Source organism: Simochromis diagramma, unplaced genomic scaffold, assembly GCF_900408965.1.
Source record: "Simochromis diagramma unplaced genomic scaffold, fSimDia1.1 OVJJ01000367.1, whole genome shotgun sequence".
NCBI classification, from domain to species: domain Eukaryota; kingdom Metazoa; phylum Chordata; class Actinopteri; order Cichliformes; family Cichlidae; genus Simochromis; species Simochromis diagramma.
The window spans coordinates 875,394-899,171 of record NW_024387288.1 but is presented as its reverse complement, the minus strand read 5'-3'; the positions used below and the strand labels follow the sequence as shown (position 1 = coordinate 899,171).

At 51.7% G+C, this 23,778-nt stretch overlaps 2 protein-coding genes across 2 annotated transcripts; both read left to right on the top strand.

Moving 5' to 3' along the window:
* The first annotated feature begins 105 nt into the window (after positions 1–105).
* Positions 106–16,874, top strand: LOC120716354 (activin receptor type-2B-like). Its single transcript, XM_040003880.1, has 9 exons — positions 106–1,914; positions 10,673–10,880; positions 13,035–13,141; positions 13,403–13,551; positions 14,349–14,492; positions 14,567–14,710; positions 14,787–14,935; positions 16,412–16,526; positions 16,616–16,874. The coding sequence occupies exons 1-9, from the start codon at positions 1,863–1,865 to the stop codon at positions 16,808–16,810; spliced, it is 1,263 nt and encodes a 420-aa protein (XP_039859814.1). The 5' UTR covers positions 106–1,862; the 3' UTR covers positions 16,811–16,874.
* Positions 16,875–18,076: 1,202 nt separating this feature from the next.
* LOC120716357 (activin receptor type-2B-like) lies at positions 18,077–23,500 on the top strand. The gene is made up of 9 exons (XM_040003883.1): positions 18,077–18,276; positions 18,538–18,686; positions 19,486–19,629; positions 19,704–19,847; positions 19,924–20,072; positions 21,554–21,668; positions 21,756–21,894; positions 22,006–22,136; positions 22,701–23,500. The coding sequence occupies exons 2-9, from the start codon at positions 18,579–18,581 to the stop codon at positions 22,920–22,922; spliced, it is 1,152 nt and encodes a 383-aa protein (XP_039859817.1). The 5' UTR covers positions 18,077–18,276; positions 18,538–18,578; the 3' UTR covers positions 22,923–23,500.
* Positions 23,501–23,778: the final 278 nt, after the last annotated feature.

Below are 23,778 nucleotides of genomic sequence, written 5' to 3'. Positions count from 1 at the left end.
GTGTTCCTGTCTAGCTATCCTTGTAACCCTGACACTAAAACCAAAAGGGCCTCAAAATGTGGTTTTAGTGTCAGGGTTACAATTAGGTTATGGTTAGGTTTAGGGGAAGGGTTAGGCATTCATTTTTGCGTGCGGCCCCCTCGTGGCGTGTGTTGATGATGATGTGCTGTAACATCAGATGACCGTGGCACGCTTGCAGCGTTCTCTCTCCTTCTTCTCGTTTCTCCTTCTGCCCACAGGTGAGCTCGCTGCAGCAGCAGGAGCTTCTACAAGCAGGTGTGTGCGTGGAGCTCAGGGGCGTCCCGGCCGTGGAGCGCTGGGCCGGATCTTTACCCACTCAGGGAGACGTGAGGTCACTGTGGAGCAGACGGCGTTTGTCGAGCTGCTCTGAGAGCATCAGGTACGAGTCCTGATGTCACAGCTGAACCCGAAGGTGCAGCTAAGAGGTTGTAGTTGAGTGATGACCTCCAGCTCACGCTGGTCTGCGGCTGTGATGAGTAACAGGCCGCAGTACGGTCTCGGGGTGGGGGTTCCCCGTTTAGCGGCTCGTCTACGCTCACTCACGACCACGAGCTCTGAGACAGTGACATCACAGAGACGAGGTCCTCTGAGAGGTCTGTGCTGGGAGACGGCTCCGTGACCCAGGGCAGAGGTCACATGACAGGAAGTCTGAGCTTACCACGGCGCTCACAGAGTCGCCGCCCTGCTGTTTCAGTCCTGTCCAGAGTGGAGCAGGTGGAGCAGGCGGCTGCAGAGGCAGCACAGAGGTGGACAGAACTGTGGAGCCTCCTTTGTTGTTTGCAGGCACACACTCACAGCAGGCTGTTACCCATCATGCCTCTGTGGGGTCCCCACTGTCAGCGTGGACTCTGTGTTTACGGAGGCCGAGCCTCCTTTGTGCTCACACATCCGGGCTCTCTCTCTCTCTCTCTCTCTCTCTCTAGGAGCCATTTTGGCCTCAGTTCAGCCTGGCTGCATCAAACCTGTCAACTCCGCAGCGACAAAGACTCCACGTCCGGTTAGGACCACCAAAATAAAAGTCTCTCAAACCTGCTGTACGTTCGTCGCGTGATCGTCAGTGAAGACCCAGGAAGGTGACGTCACAGCAGGGGTCGGAGCAGGACACTCCTCAGATCTGAGTCTCACGACGCAGACAGCTCTGTGAGATTTAACAGTGTCACACGTGTAGTTGTTAATGTTCACGCTGTCCTGACTCAGAGGCCTCCGGGCTCAGCTTCCTCTGTGGCAGGCCGGAGGCCATCATCGCTGCAGCTGCAGCTAAACTGGTGAGAGTAAGAACACGCCTGCCAGCACCGACCTGCAGGAGCTCTCTCTGCACGAGAAAGAGGGTGTGTGCGTTTACATATCTTTGTGAGGACAGAAAATTGGCGTGCTACTATACTCGTGGGGACCAACAGCCCGTCCCCACAGACATTTTCGAGACTAAAAATGTGGTTTTAGTGTCACAGTTACGGTCAGACTCAGGGTTAGGGTAAGCAGCTCGGAAAGCATTGTGTTAATTAGACGTCCTCACTAAGATATGAAAACGCTTTTATTTTGAAAGCGGAAGTATGATCTGCGGGTAGGGGTTGCAGCAGCTTCACCAGCCTCCTGCAGCCCGTCCCCATCAGCCCGACCAGAGCGGAGAGGACGGAGAGAGAGAGGCAGAGGAGAGCGGGGCTGCGGGCTGTGCACGCGCTGCTGCTGGTCCGGGACCGAGACTGACCCCCCCTACCCCCACACCCACCGGGCCGGGCCGCCGCTGTCCGCCCTGCACGGCTCAAGAACCGCGAGGAGACCTCCGAGGACCCGCTGGATTACACACACACACTCTGCCTTTAAACCTGGAGGACCCGGAGAACATGTGGCTGTCCTGGCTCACCTGCGCGCTCGTGCTGGGAACTCTGTGTGCAGGTAAGCACAGCTGTGTGCGCGCGTGTGACTGAGAGAGAGAGAAAGACTCGGCAGCACATGGCGAGGAGCGCGAGCAGGATTCAGGCTGGACCGAGGACCGCCCAGGAGTTCGTCCCCGGTGTCCTCGGTCTCTGGGTTTTTATTCACGGACTGTTTCAGATCAGAGCCGGACTCTGTGTGTGTGTGTGTGTGTGTGTGTGTGTGCGCGCGCGTGCGCGTGTATCCTCTGCTTTGTTTCTGGTGGCAGAGTCCCGGTCTGCCGGTGTGGTGCGTTCACGGTCAGGTGTGTTTGGCTGCATTTCGGGGGGCTTGGCCGCTGCGCACGCGCGCATGCAGGCGGCCCTGTATTGTGTGCTTGTGCACGGTGGCGGATCAATAATAGATCATTCATTTTTCCATGTTTGATATTTGGCGCGCGCTTTGCTGTCGTGCACGCGCTCGTTACTACGACACGTCGCGGATGAATGAAGCCGCTCCGTCAGCAACGTGGACCCGTAGTAATGGAGCAGAGGCGCGTGACACCTCCTCAGACCCACCTCTGTCTGTGTGTGTGTGTGCTGACCTCTGACCTCTGACCTGGTTCCAGCAGTGCTGTGAGTCACGTGCCTCTGTGCACATCTGTCCAGCTGTGCTGTCTGTTAGTTACTTGTCTGTTCTAAGCCGGGACAGCCCATTCCTACAGCAAATGTGACCTTTGACCGCTGTCAAAGCCCAGAGAGCTGATTGGTCAGTATGGTGGAGCTGATGGAGGAAAACCTGAAAGTTCAACAAGCAGGCGGAGTTTAACACTGCCAGGTAAAAATAATATAATATAACCATTAAATATATTTAACTGAGATCTGCTCCTTCAGCAACAGACAGCTACAGACAGATTACATAATCGGCCTACAAATGCGGCCTCAGGAGGATGTAGCCCCTGAATTTAGACACCCCCATAGTTTCTGTCTGGGCTTGTGCTGGTGTTACCTCCTCTTAGCCCCTGTTCTGTCCTATTAGCCCCTGTTAGTTCCTGCTAGCCACTGTTCTGTCTTGTTAGCTCCTCTTAGCCTCTGTTACCCCCTGTTAGTTCCTGTTAGCCCCTGCTAGCCACTGTTCTGTCCTGTTAGCCCAGAATTCATACTTAAGGCGCACGGACGATTTATGAGAAAATTTAAGGATTTTCAGCGCACCTTATAGTGTGTAAAATACGTTATACAGAAGAAAAGAATATATCGCGATACATCGCGGCACCCACGGTGTGGGACGGAGAGATTTCGCAGGTCTTTCCTCCCCACTGCTGTCAGACTCCATAATAAAGACTTTAACTGATCAAGCACACACATCCATACATATGCAATAATACTAAGTGCAATAATCCTTTCTGTCATCGTTGTATTTTTACTCAGTTGTATATAGTATTTGTATTTGTATTCTATTTTTATCTTATTGTATATTTATTTCATTTTATTCTACTGTACATAGTATTTTATTTTATTCTATTCTGTACAGTTGTGTACTGTATTTATTCTTATTGTATTCTAATTTTTGCCTCATAACTTTTGCACTGTCCACTTCCTGCTGTGACAAAACAAATTTCCCACGTGTGGGACTAATAAAGGTTATCTTATCTTATCTTATCTTATCTCTTTACCGCACATGCTTCAAATTATACCGTGATATGGATTTTACGGCATATCGCCCAGCGCTACTCTGAGGTGTGGCTGAGCTGCTCACACATGGCGCCGTTGCTTTTATGAGGTAAAGCATAAACTGCTCTGAGGAAATGCAGAGAACTGTGTTCACATCCATGCTGGGCTCAGGTCCGAGTCCAGTCCAGATGAGCCCACAGGCTAACACTTCCACAGACATGCAGGAAGCCTCGAGCTGCTGAGGCTGCACAGAGACACACACCTGATTCGGAGCGGAGCTGTGGAAAAGTGAGGACCCCCTTTTTCTGTTCCTACTGGGATCGACTCGGGGCGGTTCATCACGGTTTCCATGGTTTTCCATTGGGTTCCTGGTACCAGGTACATTCTTGGTTCCTGGTCACCCAGGGTTGCAAGTAATCCAAGCAGGTACTAAAATGTGACGTCACACTGCATGTCAGTGATTGGCTGGTCAGTAGCTGTGCTCGATCAGAGCGTCTTGTATACAAAAATCTGAACCGCCATTTTTTAAAACCGGTCAACGAGGGACATGTTTCCAACAACGCCGTGGTCCGCGCGTGTGACGAACAGTCACAGGCTGAGCAGCAGGTACAGCGTCGCCTCGACGTCCACCTTTGTTGTAGCGTTCGTATTAATTACGTCATGGCACGTGCAGACGCGTTACTATGACGATAAGCAATAGATATAGGAGATTCCCATGATGCACTGAGTGATTCTTCATCAGTCACCATGTGACATACACCTCTCTGCATCGAGTCATCAGTCATTATTCATCCATGGCTCTCTTCCACGGCGCGTCTTTGTCCCGTATTCCTCCCCTCAGATGGCCCCGCCCCTCCCTCAGCCTGGTGTTGCTGGAGGTTTCTTCCTGTTCAGAGGGAGTTCTTCCTTCCCGCTGTTGCAGAGTGCTCCGGGTAGGATCATCTGATTCACTGTGTTTACAATAAAAAGCACCGTTGCTGCTGCTTCCTGCAGGCCCTCAGGTAAGAAACCCAGAGGTTTATAACATGCAGGTAAATGGTCACATGACAACAACGGCGCCAACATACTGAGCATCCATGGCTCGGCCTCCCAGCACACAGAAATCCTTGATCTGAGAAAGCAGGTCGTCTATCAGAGCGGTGAAACATGGACGCTGCAATCAGAGCACAGAGTCACATGATCCAAGCAGCCATCTCAGCGTGTGAGAGCGCTGACTCAGCGCTGTGTTAGCGGCTCGTTAATCAGCACCATCGTTAACCCACAGACACGATCAGCTGACACTCACGTACCTGCTGATGAGCAACATCATCAAAATCCTCCCTGAAGAGCTCCGCCTTCCTGGATGCTCTGTTAGTACAGTGACCTCATTGGTCACATGGCATCATTAAAAACAGCACAGACATGTCCAGTTTTACGTTGATCTTGGTGATGGATAGCCTATCAGGTCTCAGAGGCGGAGCTTTAGGCTGGTGACAGCTGAGTCATACTAACATCTGCAAAGGGGCGGAGTTTCACCTCTGCATGGAAACCTTAAAAACGCCTCACGTTGCGTTTACTGTCTTCTCTTTTTCAGAATCAACTCAACTCAACTTTATTTATACAGCAGCACCAAATCACAGCCTCCAGCTGCTTTAGCGTAAAGACCCTGCGATAGGGGTGGGAAACCCCAACAGTCAGACGAGCCTATCAGCAGCTCGCTGCTCAGTGGGAAGGAAGAACTCCCTCTGAACAGGAAGAAGCCCGAGCTGAGGGACGGCTGTCGCTGGGATGGATCAGGTGTTCGTTCTCCTAAACCTGTGCAGACTGGCTCCTCCTCCTGCATCACCTCAGTGCGAGATGAGTTTAACCTTACACCCCCCTCCCCCTCCCCCAAGGTTCAGGCTCTGATGGCGTGCTGGTGTGTGAGGTCACAGCCTTCCATGGTTTCGCTGTCCTGGACCTGAGATGTCTGATGGGAGGACGGGAGGGTTAGAAAATGATTTTTTTGAACACTTTTGAAGTTGTTAAAGCAAATTAACTTAACTTTCATTTAATTTTAAGTTGTAAGAAGTTCTTTGGTTGATTTTTGTTTATAATTTTCCACGAAATAAACGACATATGATTTTTAAACAATGGAGTCAGAAGTGCGTTCTAAAACAAACCTCCCGTTGCCACCCACGGCCTTTTCTGGGACTTTTTTGGTGAACATAAAAGGCCGTGACATATATATACCATATGTTTAAATAAGCTCCAAAAACGAATGTTATTTTCAACCATACACAGTCTAAAGTTGCTCTTATTCAAATCAACCATTCAGTGTTTTTTCTACTCTGAATACAAAAGCGTCTGAATGAATTTCAGTGTTTTCTTTAAGCATCAGCTGCACACAGGTTTTACACCAGTGACAGCACTGTGAAGAGGTTATAACATGTGAAAGTAGTCGAACTGTGATGAGCTCGTGTTACAGAAACAGACCAGTGACTGGCGTGGAACCGTCACGCTGTTCATGTCATGTGCTTTGGTGGAGACGCTCACATGTGCAGCTTAAAACAGTTTTTGAGTTTTCAGCTGCTGACATGAATTCGTGGTGCTGGCAGGTGGGAGGGGCGATAAATGATGCATTTGCAGAGCGTGGGAGAAAAAAACTCCATGGTAACCTTGATGGTTACAATAAAGCCATTTTGACCATCGTACATGGAAAACCTGACGATACATTAAGTATATTAGATACATCGCCCACCCCGAGTCTGGCGGCTCCATCGGCTCTCTATGATGGACCCAGACCGCCAGTGGCTGCTTTTAAAGTCCGCGTTGACATGCACGCAGTCACAAAGAGCTGCCTCCTTTATTGCTGTAGGGTCGAGCTGGCACCAGCTCTGACGACCCGCCCGGTATCACCTGCACTTACTCCCACAGGTGTGATGAACACGCGTCTTTCTACTCGCACCTGCTACTGCTACTACGCCGATTGTTGTCAGGGTGATGTTGCGATGTTGTTGTCACTGCATAAATGGAACTAAACTGTTGCGGTAAGCAGAAAGTATGCAGCACTGCAGAGGTGGTGTTTGTGTGATTCTCTCGGTGACACTGAAAGCATGTGGTCAGTGTTGTCATCAGTTTATACTGAAACGCACAACATTTCTCAGCCACTTCGAGCCAAAAGGAACTGAAGGCTGAAAAACAGGACGAGAACCTGAGCGTCTGAGTTCAAGATTTAGGCCATCGTCACCCGTGTACACACCTCTGTTAGCGTTTGGAGTGCTTTTCCAAAAAACTGGCACCAAGTTGGAGACAGCTGCTGGAGGGAACGATACCGGGAACGATACCAGGAACGATACCGGGTGGTTTCAGTTTGTTTGTGAGCAGGTCCCTCACAGTAGAATTTGTGCTCCTTGTCTGTTGTACGAGTTGACTTGAGGCTCTGATTACTTCTTCAGTAGTTCGTCCTCTCGCAGCTTTAGTTGGATTTCCTGGTGTATCGACTAAATTTGAATTCAGTTTAATTCAAAGTACTTGATCCAGCATCAGGGATCGTTTTGAAAACCACATAAACATGATGTAAAAAGCTCCACAGAAGCTTCGTGTGTGTTTGAGGACGTGGTGAACGAGTCAGCTTCACTCCAGCTGTAGCTCCATCCTCTGCTTCTGTCTGATCTTTATGTGCTCGCAGTTTGTTCTGTGTCGATCGCTCGTCAGACCAGCGTCCATCTGTCCGCTCGCTCTCGTGGGAACGCCGTGCACATACGCTCATTGTCCTGGAGTCTGAACGATAGATGCAGGAAACACAGCTACATTAGCAGAGGTCAGAGAAAGCCTCGTAGCACCCGGCCCTGCTACAAGACATCAGTAAAGGCAGTCAGTGGTCAGGAGGAGGTGTGTCCTCACCTTGTTTGGGTCATTTAGGTCTGAAACTGTACTGAAGGGCAGGACGCCTAAATACAAGGTTCTTACCCAGCCGAGGCCTGGGCCGTCTGTGGGAACCAGTTACCCCAGTGTGTGTGTGTGTGTGTGTGTGTGTGTGATTAGTTCCCATGACTTTGCATCTTATATGCTGCCCTATCATCACACTAACATATGCACGCACATAATTGGTCTGCCAGATGCCCGTGTGTGTGTGTGTGTGTGCTGGTGCATATATGTGCTGGTTTGCATATGAGAGCGTGACCTCTGACCCCTGGTGTCTGGAGTTTACAAAGGCTCTAATAGCTGCTATGAGCTCACTTTGCATTAGAAAGCGGCGCGCTCACAGTCGAGCCATTCGCAGTTGGCTCACGTCTGCATGCGTGTCATCTGGAGACGCCGGAGGTCAGAGGTCACGCACTTTCACACGTATGCAGCACACAAATGTTAATGTGCACGACGGTGCAGCTGGAAGGCCAAGGGTTCGAGTCCGTGCCGCGCTCACACAGAACAATGCTGCAGCTGTCGCCGATCCCGCTTCGTGACGTGAGCATCGGCGTGCTCGCCGCAACATCTGTGCCGCTGTCACCGAGGTCATGAGAACGCAGCGAGGGTGGGCGGCGTTATCACCGCTCTGCTCTGTGACCATAAACCTGCTGTCACCTGACATCAGAGCGTTGTGTGTGTGTGTGTGTGTGTGTGTAAACGACTGAGCAGACATTAGGAGTCGATCCCCGAGTGTATCCAGCACAGATCCTGATGGTGCCGCTCACACTCCTGCTGTACGTGTCTGAAAGCTGCTGGGATGCTCCAGGGCCGGTTTGTACAAAGGAAATGTTCATGTTTTGTGTTCTTTGTGATATTATGATGAAATCAAGCTTGTAATAGGACGCCTGCTCCACCTCTGGCACACAGGGTCTCGTGCTGAAAGCTGAGGCGGCCTCTGACAGAACTCAAAGTCCTGGGTTTGACTAACAGTGGGAAACCCTGATGTTTGTGTTCAGGTCAAAGTTCAAATGTCAGCTTGATTTTATTAGATGTGATTTAGCTTCAGTACATGGAGAGCGACTGAAGGCAGCTCAGTGGTCGTTTCAAAGGTGTGTTTGTGTGAACTCGCTGCTCCAGTTTAACTGAAGAAGCCGTCTGAGTAAATGTCAGATGACACACAGTGACATCAGCACACAGGTCTCCATGGTAACCGAGGTCGACCTGCAGAATACTGATGATGGTTCAGTCGTAGTACTTTCCTGCAAACATTACTGCTAAAGTCCTGTGTGCACTCCCTGCTATTGCAGTATCCTCAGAGGTGCTGCTTTCTGTCCCATAATGCAGTGCGGCAGCTTTATTCCCGATCACCACAGTAACCACGCCTCTTTCCTCCCTGCAGCTCCTCTCTTTGTGAGCAGACTGTAGGATGTATGACATGAACACGTGAAGCTCCGCCTGCTGCTCCTCACGCTAACATTAAAACTCACAAACAGTCAGAGCTGCGTCAGCGTGAGCGGCTGAGCTGCACCTGCACTTTTAATGACATCATGCGACCAATAATAGGGCTGCTGTGAGGTCACTGTAGCAACAGAGTGCCCGAGAAGGTGGAGCTTCAGAAATTCTAGGATTTTGATTGGATGTTACTGATCAGCAGGTGTGTGTGTGTGTGTGTGTGTGTGTGTGTGTGTGTGTGTGTGTGTGTACTCCACCTGCTTGGTCACCTCGGGCTGTGAAACAACGGCTGAAACGCTGTGAAGGATTCAGAGTGGGTGGGGTCACGGTGGCTACGACCATCTTTTATTTACAGTGTGTTTAGGGCACACTGAGATTAAAGCTGTGACATCATGCAGCATCAGCAGGGTTACCACGGAGACTCCTCTGAAGATGCAGCTACAGTTTTGTTTTGTTGTCCCGTTTGGATCTTTAGCCGTCAGAATTGTTGTCTGAAGGCCAAGAAAGATGCCGAGTGGATCATCATGGTCTCGCCATATTGGTCCATTTGATTGACCTTTATTATAATTATGTATTTATTTTATTTTCAGTTGTTACAGATGGGACAGACATGACTAGGGGACAGGGCACAGAGACAGAAAGAGAGCGAGAGAGGAAAAAGAAAAGCAAACAAACAAAAAATAAAAGAAATTGATTGAAGGTTTAGGAAAGAGGAGCAGAGGAGATGGTTGCAGCGCTCAGCGGGACGGCCGCTGCGGTTTGTGGCTTCATGCTGTGAGTGCAGGAAGTGTTTGATTTATCCTCCAATCACAGCTAAGAACACGTGTTGATGGTGTGCTCTGGGCTTCCTCTCTGATCGAGCCCTGTGATAACGACGGAGCGCTGCCGTGATGTGTGTGCAGACGGTGTGAGGTGAAGCTTCCCTCTGCTCTCCTGCAGCCTTCGCTGTTTGCACATGGGCGGCCACCAGGCCAGCTCCGGGCTTCCGCTGGAGGCGCGGGCGACCGCCAGAGTGGACCCTTCCCTGTCGCTGGGCCGGGGCGTGGGGTGCCGATGGTCGGGGCTCGCCTGCTCGCGGATGGGGGTGAAGCAGGGCGATGGAGGTATGTGGCGGGGTGTGTTTGGTGGTGGTGATGTGTACGGCTGGCAGCGGGAGAGCTGCAGCGTTGCATGTACTGCAGTCGTCTGTGGTGTGAAGATACGAGATGTGCAGCACCTGGATGCCTGTGCTGGCATTTCTCCTGCGGTGTTGCTATCAGTGTGTGCAGAGTGGGAGAAGAGGGTTGCATTGACAATCCAACACAATGGGCAGCACATTGAACACATTTTATAAGTGGTCAGAAACGTAAATAACTCATGAAAGAATAAAGTTACGTTGAAACCAAGCACACCGTTGTTGTTCTTGTGACATTACCAATAAGTGTGATGTGTCTAATGGCCCTCTTCCTATTGGAAAAACAAAAGTTGTATCCAAGATGGCTGACTTCTAAATGGCCACCATGGTCACCGCCCATCTTGAGGAGTTTGCCCCCTCACATATACTAATGTGCCACAAACAGGACTTTAATATCACCAACCATTCCCACCCTGTACGTACTGCATTTCAATCATTCTAACTACATGTAACCAGCTGCATGTGTGTTTGGAAAAAAAGGATCCGCCCCTGGTCTGAGCTCGCTGTCGCCGGCAGCAGGCGGTCCAGCTCGTTATTGGTGCTCCACTCTTCTTCTCTGTGCTTTAATTAGACGAGTGTGGAGGACGCATTGTGACACACCATGAAAGCATTTCCTCTGTGTGTGCGTGTGCTGCAGGGCTGAGCCGTGGGACTGCCGACACCAGGGAGTGTGTGTACTACAATGTGAACTACGAGACTGAGAAGACGAACCAGAGCGGCGTGGAGCGCTGCGAGGACGAGCAGGACAAACGCTCGCACTGCTACGCCTCCTGGAGGAACAACTCGGGCTCCATCGAGCTGGTGAAGAAGGGATGCTGGCTGGACGACTTCAACTGCTACGACCGGTACGCGCACGCACACACACACACGCGCACGCACACACACACGCGCACGCACACACACACACACACGCACGCACACACACGCGCACTCACGCGCACGCACACACACACACGCATTCACGCACACACACACACACGCGCACGCACACACACACACACGCACGCATTCACGCACACACACGCACACACGCACGCACACACACGCACGCATTCACGCACACACACGCACACACACACACACACACACACACCTTGCCTTCAAACAACATAAATGAGCTCCTCCAGCCAATCATCACACACCGACCACAGTGTGATCCATGCTGTCACGTTTACCTTCTTGCACTGAGCTGATCCAGGATCTGCTTCGATCCAAATCACAGCCACAGTCACCTGAATGTGTTTTATGTTGTCAGGTAGACCCCACGATGACTGAAGTCCTGTAAATGCATGTAAACAAATCTATGACAGTCAGTCTGTCCTGTCCTGCTGCGTTCCTGTTTCCCTTCAGAGCAGCTGTTCACAGGGACGTGATCATTGACCCTGAAGATCCTCTGTGGGATTAAAACAGGGCAACATGCTGGGGGGCTGCGTCCTCATACCTGGGTGTACTGTGTGCTGCAGACCACGCGGTCACGAGGGTGGAACGCCACTTTATCCCTGGCAGTGTTGGGAGTAATGGAATACATGCAAAATACAAAATATGAGTAATATATTCCATTACAGTTACCGTTTAAACAGGTGGTAATCAGAATACAGTTACTTTGTTGAAATAAATGGATTACACGGCGGTCTTTTCCTGTTTCATACGTCAGGCTGTGCTCTCTCTGTTTTTGGTGATTCCCAAACCAAACACGCATTAAGAGGCTCTGATGTCACCTCTACTTGCAGCCGCATAATGACGTGAAGAAATATTTTTTAAAATGATTTAATATGAAGGCAACAGGCAGAGTGTTGCAGGCATCGCCCTAAAGCCTGATGGGCAGTGTAGTCCGTGCTGCAGGGAGGATGGACTGCTGTACCCGTGATGTGTCTGTGAGCGAGGGGGGAGAAAAAAGTACGAGCTGTCACCGAGCAGTTGTTCCTGTTTTCCTCCGAAACAATCAGCTCCGTTGGAGCCTTTCAACGCCTCTCTCTGTCTCTGCTAGTAAAGCTAGTTTTCAGCTACGAGCCCGACACAGAGGTCCCTTTACTACGGTTATATATACGCGCCTTACCTAATGTCCACCTACTGTTACTCATTTATATTAAGATTTAAACATCTAGCTGGTGTTGGTGTGGAGAGTAACCTTCAGTAATAGTAATGAATCAGCTACAGGTAGCTTGGTGTTCATCTGAACAACAAACTGGACTCATAACTCAGACGCCCTCTACAGGAGAGGGCAGAGCAGGCTGTACCTGCTGCAGGGACTCAGGTCTTTTGGAGTGGAGGGCCCACTCCTGAAGACCTTCTGTGACTCTGCGGTGGCCTCAGCCTTCCTTTACTCTGTGGTCTGCTGGGGCGGCAGCATCTCTGCCGGGGACAGGAAGAGACTGAACAGGCTGATCAGGGCCAGCTCTGTTCTGCCCTCTGGACCCAGTGGAGGTGGACAGTGACAGGAGAACGGTGGCTAAGCTGTCATCCCTGTTGGACAACATCTCCCACCCCATGCAGGAGACTGTCAAAAAATAATATAAAACAGTGTGCAAATACTGATAACAGTGCAAATGTTTGCAATATAAGAAATGTAAACATCTATGTTTAGTGAACTTTGCAGTGTTGCTCTGTGGTGCAGCTACGACACCGTAGCAAAGTTTACACACTGTGTCTACTTGATCCACGTCTGACTGAACCCATAATGTTTCCACACCACTGAAGGTTTTTACCTCTTTTCAACCAACAACAGTCACTCTCCTCTCCAAATAACTTCTGCTTAGCTTTCCGAGCTTCCCTCGAGTCCTCTTATTGTTGTGACACGTGTTCGAAATGCAGAGAGGTGCGCTCGATTTGCCACACGGAGCAGCGCGAGAGTAAAGCACGAGGGAGGGGCTAATAATCGGCTCAGTCATTTTTAATGATCGTTGAAAGCCCAGATCGTAATCGAGATTAAAATTCGATTAATTGAGCAGCCCTAGTCAGAGTGTTACTGTGTGTGAAGTCATTTCCTGTCTCTCTCTCAGGCAGCAGTGTGTGGCCACCGAGGAGAGCCCGCAGGTCTTCTTCTGCTGCTGTGAAGGAAACTTCTGCAACGAGCGCTTCACCCACCTGCCGGACATCACTGTGCCACGTGAGTGCCATCTGATTGGTCCTTTAGCACGTGTCACACGTGTCTTCTCCTCGTATCATTGTTTGTGCTTCATGAGGTCGTGACTTCAACAGGTGGTGTCATGGGTGCCTCCTCCATCTTTTATGTACAGTCTTGATATACTGAAACCCGTCGGCAGGTTTCCTCGCACCAGACTGTCAGGGGCGTTTCCAAAGTTACCATGGTAACCCAGCGCCGATAAAGTCCTTTTAAATGTAAATGCAGTCTTTCTGTGTGTGTCAGTGATCAAGGCCCCACCCCCCAGCGTTGGTGTGTTAAACGTGATGATTTACTGCCTGCTGCCCGTCACCATGCTGTCTGTCGCTCTGCTCACCACCGTCTGGATGTACCAACACCGCAAACCTCCGTATGGACACGTGGACATTGCCGAGGTGAGCCTCAAACACTCACGCTTACCTTTTGATGAAACGAGTAGAAGTACTCGGTTACTTTGACCTGCAGACCGGAGCTGATGACGTCAGTTTGACTCTGCAATGCTGAGACGGCTCCATCTGCTGGTGGTCTGCAGGCACTGCAGCAGGAAACATCTCAAACGAGGGTTTGTCACCACATCGTGGTTCCTCATATTGAACTGTAAAACAGCCAATCGGTCTGATAGGGCGAGAGGCGGGATTCACCTGAACAGGTGGCCCGTGTATTGACAGCACTCTCACCTGTGGTTCAGTTTTTATTCATACAGCACCAAATCACAACAGCAGTCGCCTCGAGGCGCTTTATATTGTACAGTAGATCGCACAATAATAGATACAGAGAAAAACCCAACAATCACATGACCCCCTATGATCAAGCACTTTGGTGACAGTAGGAAGGAAAAACTCCCTTTTAACAGGAAGAAACCTACAGCAGAACCAGGCTCAGGGAGGGGCGGGGCCATCTGCTGCTGGTTAGGGTGAGAGAAGGAAGACAGGATAAAGACATGCTGTGGAAGAGAGACAGAGGTTAATAACAGATATGATTCAGTGCAGAGAGGTCTGTTAACACATAGTGAGTGAGGTAGAAACACCCAGTGCATCATGGGAATCCCCCAGCAGCCTACACCTACTGCAGCATAAATAAGGGAGGATTCAGGGGTCACATTAATTCTGACATGGGAGGGGCTTCTGTCATGTTGCTGTCTATAAATGTGTCACATTGATGCCCTCCCCCACTCTCCTTTCCTCTCCTCCAGGATCCTGGTCCACCTCCTGCCTCCCCCCTGCTGGGGCTGAAGCCTCTGCAGCTGCTGGAGGTGAAAGCCAGGGGGCGCTTCGGCTGTGTCTGGAAGGCTCAGATGATGAACGAACACATGGCCGTGAAGATCTTCCCCATGCAGGTACCGGTGTTTGCTCCGAGCATCAGGGCAGCCGTCCTGACTCCCAACCCTTCCTCACCTCCTCCTCCTTGCAGAATAAGGACTCCTGGGAGACCGAGAGGGACGTGTTCATGACGCCGGGCATGAGGCATGAGAACATCCTGAGGTTCATCGCCGCAGAGAAACGAGGGAGCCACCCCGAGGCCGAGCTGTGGCTCATCACAGAGTTCCACGAGAGGGTGAGGAAGGGGGGCCGAGGGGGGGTCAGAAACTCCCGGGGGTGTGGGGTCGATCTCCTGATGTTTGTCTCTGCAGGGCTCGCTGTCGGGCTTCCTGAAGGGAAACATGATCAGCTGGTCCGAGCTGTGCCACATAGCCGAGACGACGGCGCGCGGCCTGGCGTACCTCCACGAAGACGTCCCCCAACTGAAGGGAGAGGGTCCCAAACCGGCCATCGCCCACAGGTCTGCCCACAAACCCCCACACCTACAGATCAGACAGGAAACCCTAGTCTGCAGTGACGAGCTGCTGCCACACGGTGGAGCTGTGAGTCAGCGTTAGAGGATGTCACAGTCACGCTGCTCGTTTTACTTCAGGATCTCAGAGATCGCTTATGTTCACGTGCTCACGTGCAGCAGCTGCTCACACGCTGCTAACACACTGCTCGAATACTGCTAACACGCTGCTAACACGCTGCTCACACGCTGCTAACACGCTGTTCACACACTGCTCACACGCTGCTCGAATGCTGCTCACACGCTGCTCAAATGCTGCTAAACACGCTGCTCGAATGCTGCTAACACGCTGCTCACACGCTGCTCACACGCTGTTCACACGCTACTAACACGCTGCTCGAATGCTGCTAACACGCTGCTCACACGCTGCTAACACGCTGTTCACACACTGCTAACACGCTGCTCGAATGCTGCTAACACGCTGCTCACACGCTGCTCGAATGCTGCTAACACGCTGCTAACACGCTGTTCACACACTGCTAACACGCTGCTCGAATGCTGCTAACACGCTGCTCAAATGCTGCTAACACGCTGCTCGAATGCTGCTAACACGCTGCTCACATGCTGCTAACACGCTGTTCACACACTGCTAACACGCTGCTCACATGCTGCTAACACGCTGCTCACACGCTGTTCACACGCTACTAACACGCTGCTCGAATGCTGCTAACACGCTGCTCACACGCTGCTACACGCTGTTCACACACTGCTAACACGCTGCTCGAATGCTGCTAACACGCTGCTCACACGCTGCTCGAATGCTGCTAACACGCTGCTAACATGCTGCTCGAATGCTGCTAACACGCTGCTCACGCGCTGTTCACACGCTACTAACACGCTGCTCGAATGCTGCTAACACCCTGCTAACACGCTGTTCACACACTGCTAACACGCTGCTCGAATGCTGCTACACGCTGCTCGAATGCTGCTAACACGCTGCTCGAATGCTGCTAACACGCTGCTCGAATGCTGCTAACACGCTGCTCGAATGCTGCTAACACGCTGCTCACATGCTGCTAACACGCTGTTCACCGCTGCTAACACGCTGCTCGAATGCTGCTCACACGCTGCTCACACGCTGCTCACACGCTGCTCACACGCTGCTCTGCTGCTTTCAGCTCCACAGTGAACACATACAGAGACTCACAGTATCAGCATGCAGCAGCAGGTTAGCAGGAAGTGTAGAGCTCAGTGTGTGCTGGGGCTGAATCACAACCTGCAAGGCCTGATGAAAGCTACTACATGTACTACTACATGCATATAGTAGTACATGTTGACACCACAGAAATCAGAGTGCTGTAGGCAGCAGCTAAAAGCATCATGGGAGCTGTAGTTGAATAACACAGTAGATCGATGAGGAGCAGGACTGTGGGCGGGGTCAGACAGGTAACGGCGGCCACGTTTGATCGTGTCTCACTCTCTCAGGGATTTGAAGAGTAAGAACATCATGCTGCGCTCGGACCTCACGGCGGTGATCGGAGACTTCGGCCTCGCCGTTTGCTTTGAGCCAGGGAAACCGCCGGGAGAGACGCATGGACAGGTAAGCTGGTCTGACCGCAGGCGGCCGAGGAGACGAGCGTCGCCGCGTCGCTCACGCTCACTCGTGTGTGTGTGTGTCTGTGTGTGCAGGTGGGCACCAGGCGCTACATGGCCCCCGAGGTCTTAGAAGGAGCCATCAACTTCCAAAGAGACGCCTTCCTCCGGATCGACATGTACGCCATGGGCCTGGTGCTGTGGGAGCTGGTGTCCCGCTGCAAGGCTGCAGACGGTAACACACACACACACTCGAACCACACCTTAACAGCACAGCGAGGGTTTACCTGACGTCTCAGGAGTGGATGTTGGTTCCGCCCATCTTTAATATGTGGTGTGTTCAGGTCCGGTGGATGAGTACATGCTGCCGTTCGAGGAGGAGGTTGGTCAGCATCCATCACTGGAGGACCTGCAGGAAGTCGTGGTTCACAAGAAGATGAGACCAACCATCAGAGAGCCATGGCTCAAACACAGCGTGAGTCTGAACCTCAGTCCATGAAAAACACATGGCCGTGACGATCTTCCCCATGCAGTCCGTGGTTACCGGTGTTTCTGCCTCCGAGCATCAGTTGTTCCTGTTTTCCTCCGAAACAATCAGCTCCGTTGGAGCCTTTCAACGCCTCTCTCTGTCTCTGCTAGTAAGCTAGTTTTCAGCTACGAGCCCGACACAGAGGTCCCTTTACTACGGTTATATATACGCGCCTTACCTAATGTCCACCTACTGTTACTCATTTATATTAAGATTTAAACATCTAGCTGGTGTTGGTGTGGAGAGTAACCTTCAGTAATAGTAATGAATCAGCTACAGGTAGCTTGGTGTTCATCTGAACAACAAACTGGACTCATAACTCAGACGCCCTCTACAGGAGAGGGCAGAGCAGGCTGTACCTGCTGCAGGGACTCAGGTCTTTTGGAGTGGAGGGCCCACTCCTGAAGACCTTCTGTGACTCTGCGGTGGCCTCAGCCTTCCTTTACTCTGTGGTCTGCTGGGGCGGCAGCATCTCTGCCGGGGACAGGAAGAGACTGAACAGGCTGATCAGGGCCAGCTCTGTTCTGCCCTCTGGACCCAGTGGAGGTGGACAGTGACAGGAGAACGGTGGCTAAGCTGTCATCCCTGTTGGACAGCATCTCCCACCCCATGCAGGAGACTGTCAAAAAATAATATAAAACAGTGTGTAAATACTGATAACAGTGCAAATGTTTGCAATATAAGAAATGTAAACATCTATGTTTAGTGAACTTTGCAGTGTTGCTCTGTGGTGCAGCTACGACACCGTAGCAAAGTTTACACACTGTGTCTACTTGATCCACGTCTGACTGAACCCATAATGTTTCCACACCACTGAAGGTTTTTACCTCTTTTCAACCAACGGCAGTCACTCTCCTCTCCAAATAACTTCTGCTTAGCTTTCCGAGCTTCCCTCGAGTCCTCTTATTGTTGTGACACGTGTTCGAAATGCAGAGAGGTGCGCTCGATTTGCCACACGGAGCAGCGCGAGAGTAAAGCACAAGGGAGGGGCTAATAATCGGCTCAGTCATTTTTAATGATCGTTGAAAGCCCAGATCGTAATCGAGATTAAAATTCGATTAATTGAGCAGCCCTAGTCAGAGTGTTACTGTGTGTGAAGTCATTTCCTGTCTCTCTCTCAGGCAGCAGTGTGTGGCCACCGAGGAGAGCCCGCAGGTCTTCTTCTGCTGCTGTGAAGGAAACTTCTGCAACGAGCGCTTCACCCACCTGCCGGACATCACCGTGCCACGTGAGTGCCATCTGATTGGTCCTTTAGCACGTGTCACACGTGTCTTCTCCTCGTATCATTGTTTGTGCTTCATGAGGTCGTGACTTCAACAGGTGGTGTCATGGGTGCCTCCTCCATCTTTTATGTACAGTCTTGATATACTGAAACCCGTCGGCAGGTTTCCTCGCACCAGACTGTCAGGGGCGTTTCCCAAGTTACCATGGTAACCCAGCGCCGATAAAGTCCTTTTAAATGTAAATGCAGTCTTTCTGTGTGTGTCAGTGATCAAGGCCCCACCCCCCAGCGTTGGTGTGTTAAACGTGATGATTTACTGCCTGCTGCCCGTCACCATGCTGTCTGTCGCTCTGCTCACCACCGTCTGGATGTACCAACACCGCAAACCTCCGTATGGACACGTGGACATTGCCGAGGTGAGCCTCAAACACTCACGCTTACCTTTTGATGAAACGAGTAGAAGTACTCGGTTACTTTGACCTGCACACCGGAGCTGATGACGTCAGTTTGACTCTCCAATGCTGAGACGGCTCCATCTGCTGGTGGTCTGCAGGCACTGCAGCAGGAAACATCTCAAACGAGGGTTTGTCACCACATCGTGGTTCCTCATATTGAACTGTAAAACACAGCCAATCGGTCTGATAGGGCGAGAGGCGGGATTCACCTGAACAGGTGGCCCGTGTATTGACAGCACTCTCACCTGTGGTTCAGTTTTTATTCATACAGCACCAAATCACAACAGCAGTCGCCTCGAGGCGCTTTATATTGTACAGTAGATCGCACAATAATAGATACAGAGAAAAACCCAACAATCACATGACCCCCTATGAACAAGCACTTTGGTGACAGTAGGAAGGAAAAACTCCCTTTTAACAGGAAGAAACCTACAGCAGAACCAGGCTCAGGGAGGGGCGGGGCCATCTGCTGCTGGTTAGGGTGAGAGAAGGAAGACAGGATAAAGACATGCTGTGGAAGAGAGACAGAGGTTAATAACAGATATGATTCAGTGCAGAGAGGTCTGTTAACACATAGTGAGTGAGGTAGAAACACCCAGTGCATCATGGGAATCCCCCAGCAGCCTACACCTACTGCAGCATAAATAAGGGAGGATTCAGGGGTCACATTAATTCTGACATGGGAGGGGCTTCTGTCATGTTGCTGTCTATAAATGTGTCACATTGATGCCCTCCCCCACTCTCCTTTCCTCTCCTCCAGGATCCTGGTCCACCTCCTGCCTCCCCCCTGCTGGGGCTGAAGCCTCTGCAGCTGCTGGAGGTGAAAGCCAGGGGGCGCTTCGGCTGCGTCTGGAAGGCTCAGATGATGAACGAACACATGGCCGTGAAGATCTTCCCCATGCAGGTACCGGTGTTTGCTCCGAGCATCAGGGCAGCCGTCCTGACTCCCAACCCTTCCTCACCTCCTCCTCCTTGCAGAATAAGGACTCCTGGGAGACCGAGAGGGACGTGTTCATGACGCCGGGCATGAGGCATGAGAACATCCTGAGGTTCATCGCTGCAGAGAAACGAGGGAGCCACCCCGAGGCCGAGCTGTGGCTCATCACAGAGTTCCACGAGAGGGTGAGGAAGGGGGGCCGAGGGGGGGTCAGAAACTCCCGGGGGTGTGGGGTCGATCTCCTGATGTTTGTCTCTGCAGGGCTCGCTGTCGGGCTTCCTGAAGGGAAACATGATCAGCTGGTCCGAGCTGTGCCACATAGCCGAGACGACGGCGCGCGGCCTGGCGTACCTCCACGAAGACGTCCCCCAACTGAAGGGAGAGGGTCCCAAACCGGCCATCGCCCACAGGTCTGCCCACAAACCCCCACACCTACAGATCAGACAGGAAACCCTAGTCTGCAGTGACGAGCTGCTGCCACACGGTGGAGCTGTGAGTCAGCGTTAGAGGATGTCACAGTTCACGCTGCTCGTTTTTACTTCAGGATCTCAGAGATCGCTTATGTTCACGTGCTCAACGCGCAGCAGCTGCTCACACGCTGCTAACACACTGCTCGAATACTGCTAACACGCTGCTAACACGCTGCTCACACGCTGCTAACACGCTGTTCACACACTGCTAACATGCTGCTCGAATGCTGCTCACACGCTGCTCGAATGCTGCTAACACGCTGCTCGAATGCTGCTAACACGCTGCTCACACGCTGCTCACACGCTGTTCACACGCTACTAACACGCTGCTCGAATGCTGCTAACACGCTGCTCACACGCTGCTAACACGCTGTTCACACACTGCTAACACGCTGCTCGAATGCTGCTAACACGCTGCTCACACGCTGCTCGAATGCTGCTAACACCCTGCTAACACGCTGTTCACACACTGCTAACACGCTGCTCGACTGCTGCTAACACGCTGCTCAAATGCTGCTAACACGCTGCTCGAATGCTGCTAACACGCTGCTCACATGCTGCTAACACGCTGTTCACACACTGCTAACACGCTGCTCACATGCTGCTAACACGCTGCTCACACGCTGTTCACACGCTACTAACACGCTGCTCGAATGCTGCTAACACGCTGCTCACACGCTGCTAACACGCTGTTCACACACTGCTAACACGCTGCTCGAATGCTGCTAACACGCTGCTCACACGCTGCTCGAATGCTGCTAACACGCTGCTAACATGCTGCTCGAATGCTGCTAACACGCTGCTCACACGCTGTTCACACGCTACTAACACGCTGCTCGAATGCTGCTAACACCCTGCTAACACGCTGTTCACACACTGCTAACACGCTGCTCGAATGCTGCTAACACGCTGCTCGCATGCTGCTAACACGCTGCTCGAATGCTGCTAACACGCTGCTCGAATGCTGCTAACACGCTGCTCGAATGCTGCTAACACGCTGCTCACATGCTGCTAACACGCTGCTCACACGCTGCTCACACGCTGCTCGAATGCTGCTCACACGCTGCTCACACGCTGCTCACACGCTGCTCACACGCTGCTCTGCTGCTTTCAGCTCCACAGTGAACACATACAGAGACTCACAGTATCAGCATGCAGCAGCAGGTTAGCAGGAAGTGTAGAGCTCAGTGTGTGCTGGGGCTGAATCACAACCTGCAAGGCCTGATGAAAGCTACTACATGTACTACTACATGCATATAGTAGTACATGTTGACACCACAGAAATCAGAGTGCTGTAGGCAGCAGCTAAAAGCATCATGGGAGCTGTAGTTGAATAACACAGTAGATCGATGAGGAGCAGGACTGTGGGCGGGGTCAGACAGGTAACGGCGGCCACGTTTGATCGTGTCTCACTCTCTCAGGGATTTGAAGAGTAAGAACATCATGCTGCGCTCGGACCTCACGGCGGTGATCGGAGACTTCGGCCTCGCCGTTTGCTTTGAGCCAGGGAAACCGCCGGGAGAGACGCATGGACAGGTAAGCTGGTCTGACCGCAGGCGGCCGAGGAGACGAGCGTCGCCCACGCTCACTCGTGTGTGTGTGTGTGTGTGTCTGTGTGTGCAGGTGGGCACCAGGCGCTACATGGCCCCCGAGGTCTTAGAAGGAGCCATCAACTTCCAAAGAGACGCCTTCCTCCGGATCGACATGTACGCCATGGGCCTGGTGCTGTGGGAGCTGGTGTCCCGCTGCAAGGCTGCAGACGGTAACACACACACACACACTCGAACCACACCTTAACAGCACAGCGAGGGTTTACCTGACGTCTCAGGAGTGGATGTTGGTTCCGCCCATCTTTAATATGTGGTGTGTTCAGGTCCGGTGGATGAGTACATGCTGCCGTTCGAGGAGGAGGTTGGTCAGCATCCATCACTGGAGGACCTGCAGGAAGTCGTGGTTCACAAGAAGATGAGACCAACCATCAGAGAGCCATGGCTCAAACACAGCGTGAGTCTGAACCTCAGTCCATGAAACATCAGGGGGCCAGATCTGGATCCCTGAGGGACACCTTCTATCATCAGCCCCTTTATTTTCAGGTGTTTTGTACTGTAAGACTGAGCAGTATTAGAGGGAAACGTTTCCCTGTGGAGGTAAAAGACTTGCTTGTCTTAGAAGTTGTATTTAAGCAGAGATGTGTTCGTGTATATGTAAATATAAAGAACGGTATCATCAGTGTAAAAGTGTCCTGTGCTGAGCTGTGAGGTTTTCATGTAAACATGAGTGGGCCTAGCATGGATCCCTGAGGGACGCCTTCTATAAATCATGTGGACCTGCAGGTGTCTGGAGGTGTTTTCAGGTAAAGACACCACAGTTATGTGACAGAGCTGATCCACAGCAGGGCTGTTGTGTAACGCGTGTGCACGTTTATGCTGATGATGTCATCCTTTACAACAGCGCTCTGTGTTTGACGAAGGCCTCGTTGTGTTGCAGTCCACTGCGTCACCTTCTTCTTTTCTCGATCGCAGTGCTTCCTTCGCTAACCCCGCCTCCCCCATGTGCTGCTCTCTGCAGGGTCTAGCTCAGATCTGTGAGTCGGTCGAGGAGTGCTGGGATCACGACGCCGAGGCTCGCCTGTCGGCCGGCTGCGTGGAGGAGAGAATCGCCCAGATCCGCCGCCTCACCGCCACCATCGCCCCACCTACCTCCGAAAACAACACCCTGCTGGGTTCCTCTGTCGCACCTGTTCCCATGGTAACTAACGTGGACCTGCCGCCCAAAGACTCCAGTATATGAGTCTATGAAAGAAACGAGGTGCACACACCACGCCATCGCCCCGCAGTGGAATTTCGGGCGTGAGAGCAGCTGCTATTTTACTCTCTCGACTTCTTTTGGACTCTTTGTGATTCCCTCTCGTCCGTCGGGACGGAGTACCAGCACACCTCGTTGTTCCTAAGTTTTCCTCTCAGTGGGACTCATTTGTGTCTTTTTAACCAGGCGTGTGTTTTATGAGAAAACGCGTTCAGGGTCCGACTCAGTGAATGCTTCGATCTCCAGGTACCTCAGCGACCCTTTTTATTCGCTCATTTTTTACCGTTTTCCTCGCTCATTCCTGCCTCTGCGGTCTTCTACTCACATCTGGATCATATCTACCCACCTGACAACAGCGTCACCTAGCAACCACCTGTCACCAGGCGACTACAATGCTGCAAAACCCACAGAGGAGCCCGAGACTGTTACACAGCAAACACACACCCACAGCGACCGCTTTACTACTTTACCTGGACTTTCGTTTTTATCGGTCTCCTGCGACAACACGTCGCTGTTCGCATCTTTAAATCCAACGGACGGAAACAGGAAGTGATGTCAGGCGGGAAAAGGCAAAATGGGCCTGTTTGTTTCCAGTGTGGCGGTTTCCGTTCTCCCGTGTTTTGTGTGTCAGTCTTCTCGCCTGGGGGTGAAGACAGAGAGACTGTGATTGGTTGGCCTCGCATTGCAGAGGTGTGATTGGCTGACTGCGCTCAACCACAGCATTTTGGTTGGTTTGGAAATAATTTCTCAGGTAATCAAACCTACAGGTGAATGATGCATGCATTCAGGTGTGTGTGTGTGTGTGTGTGTGTGTGTGTGTGTCTTTGTCTGTGTGTGTGTG

Excerpts from the sequence above, each read along its gene's own strand:
- LOC120716354 (XM_040003880.1), top strand. The coding sequence starts at position 1,863 with ATGTGGCTGTCCTGGCTCACCTGCGCGCTCGTGCTGGGAACTCTGTGT. Across the intron at positions 10,881-13,034 it reads GACTTCAACTGCTACGACCG|GCAGCAGTGTGTGGCCACCG; the intron begins GTACGCGCACGC and ends TCTCTCTCTCAG. Across the intron at positions 14,936-16,411 it reads AAACCGGCCATCGCCCACAG|GGATTTGAAGAGTAAGAACA; the intron begins GTCTGCCCACAA and ends TCACTCTCTCAG.
- LOC120716357 (XM_040003883.1), top strand. The coding sequence starts at position 18,579 with ATGATTTACTGCCTGCTGCCCGTCACCATGCTGTCTGTCGCTCTGCTC. Across the intron at positions 21,669-21,755 it reads CGGGAGAGACGCATGGACAG|GTGGGCACCAGGCGCTACAT; the intron begins GTAAGCTGGTCT and ends CTGTGTGTGCAG. Across the intron at positions 21,895-22,005 it reads CCGCTGCAAGGCTGCAGACG|GTCCGGTGGATGAGTACATG; the intron begins GTAACACACACA and ends TGGTGTGTTCAG.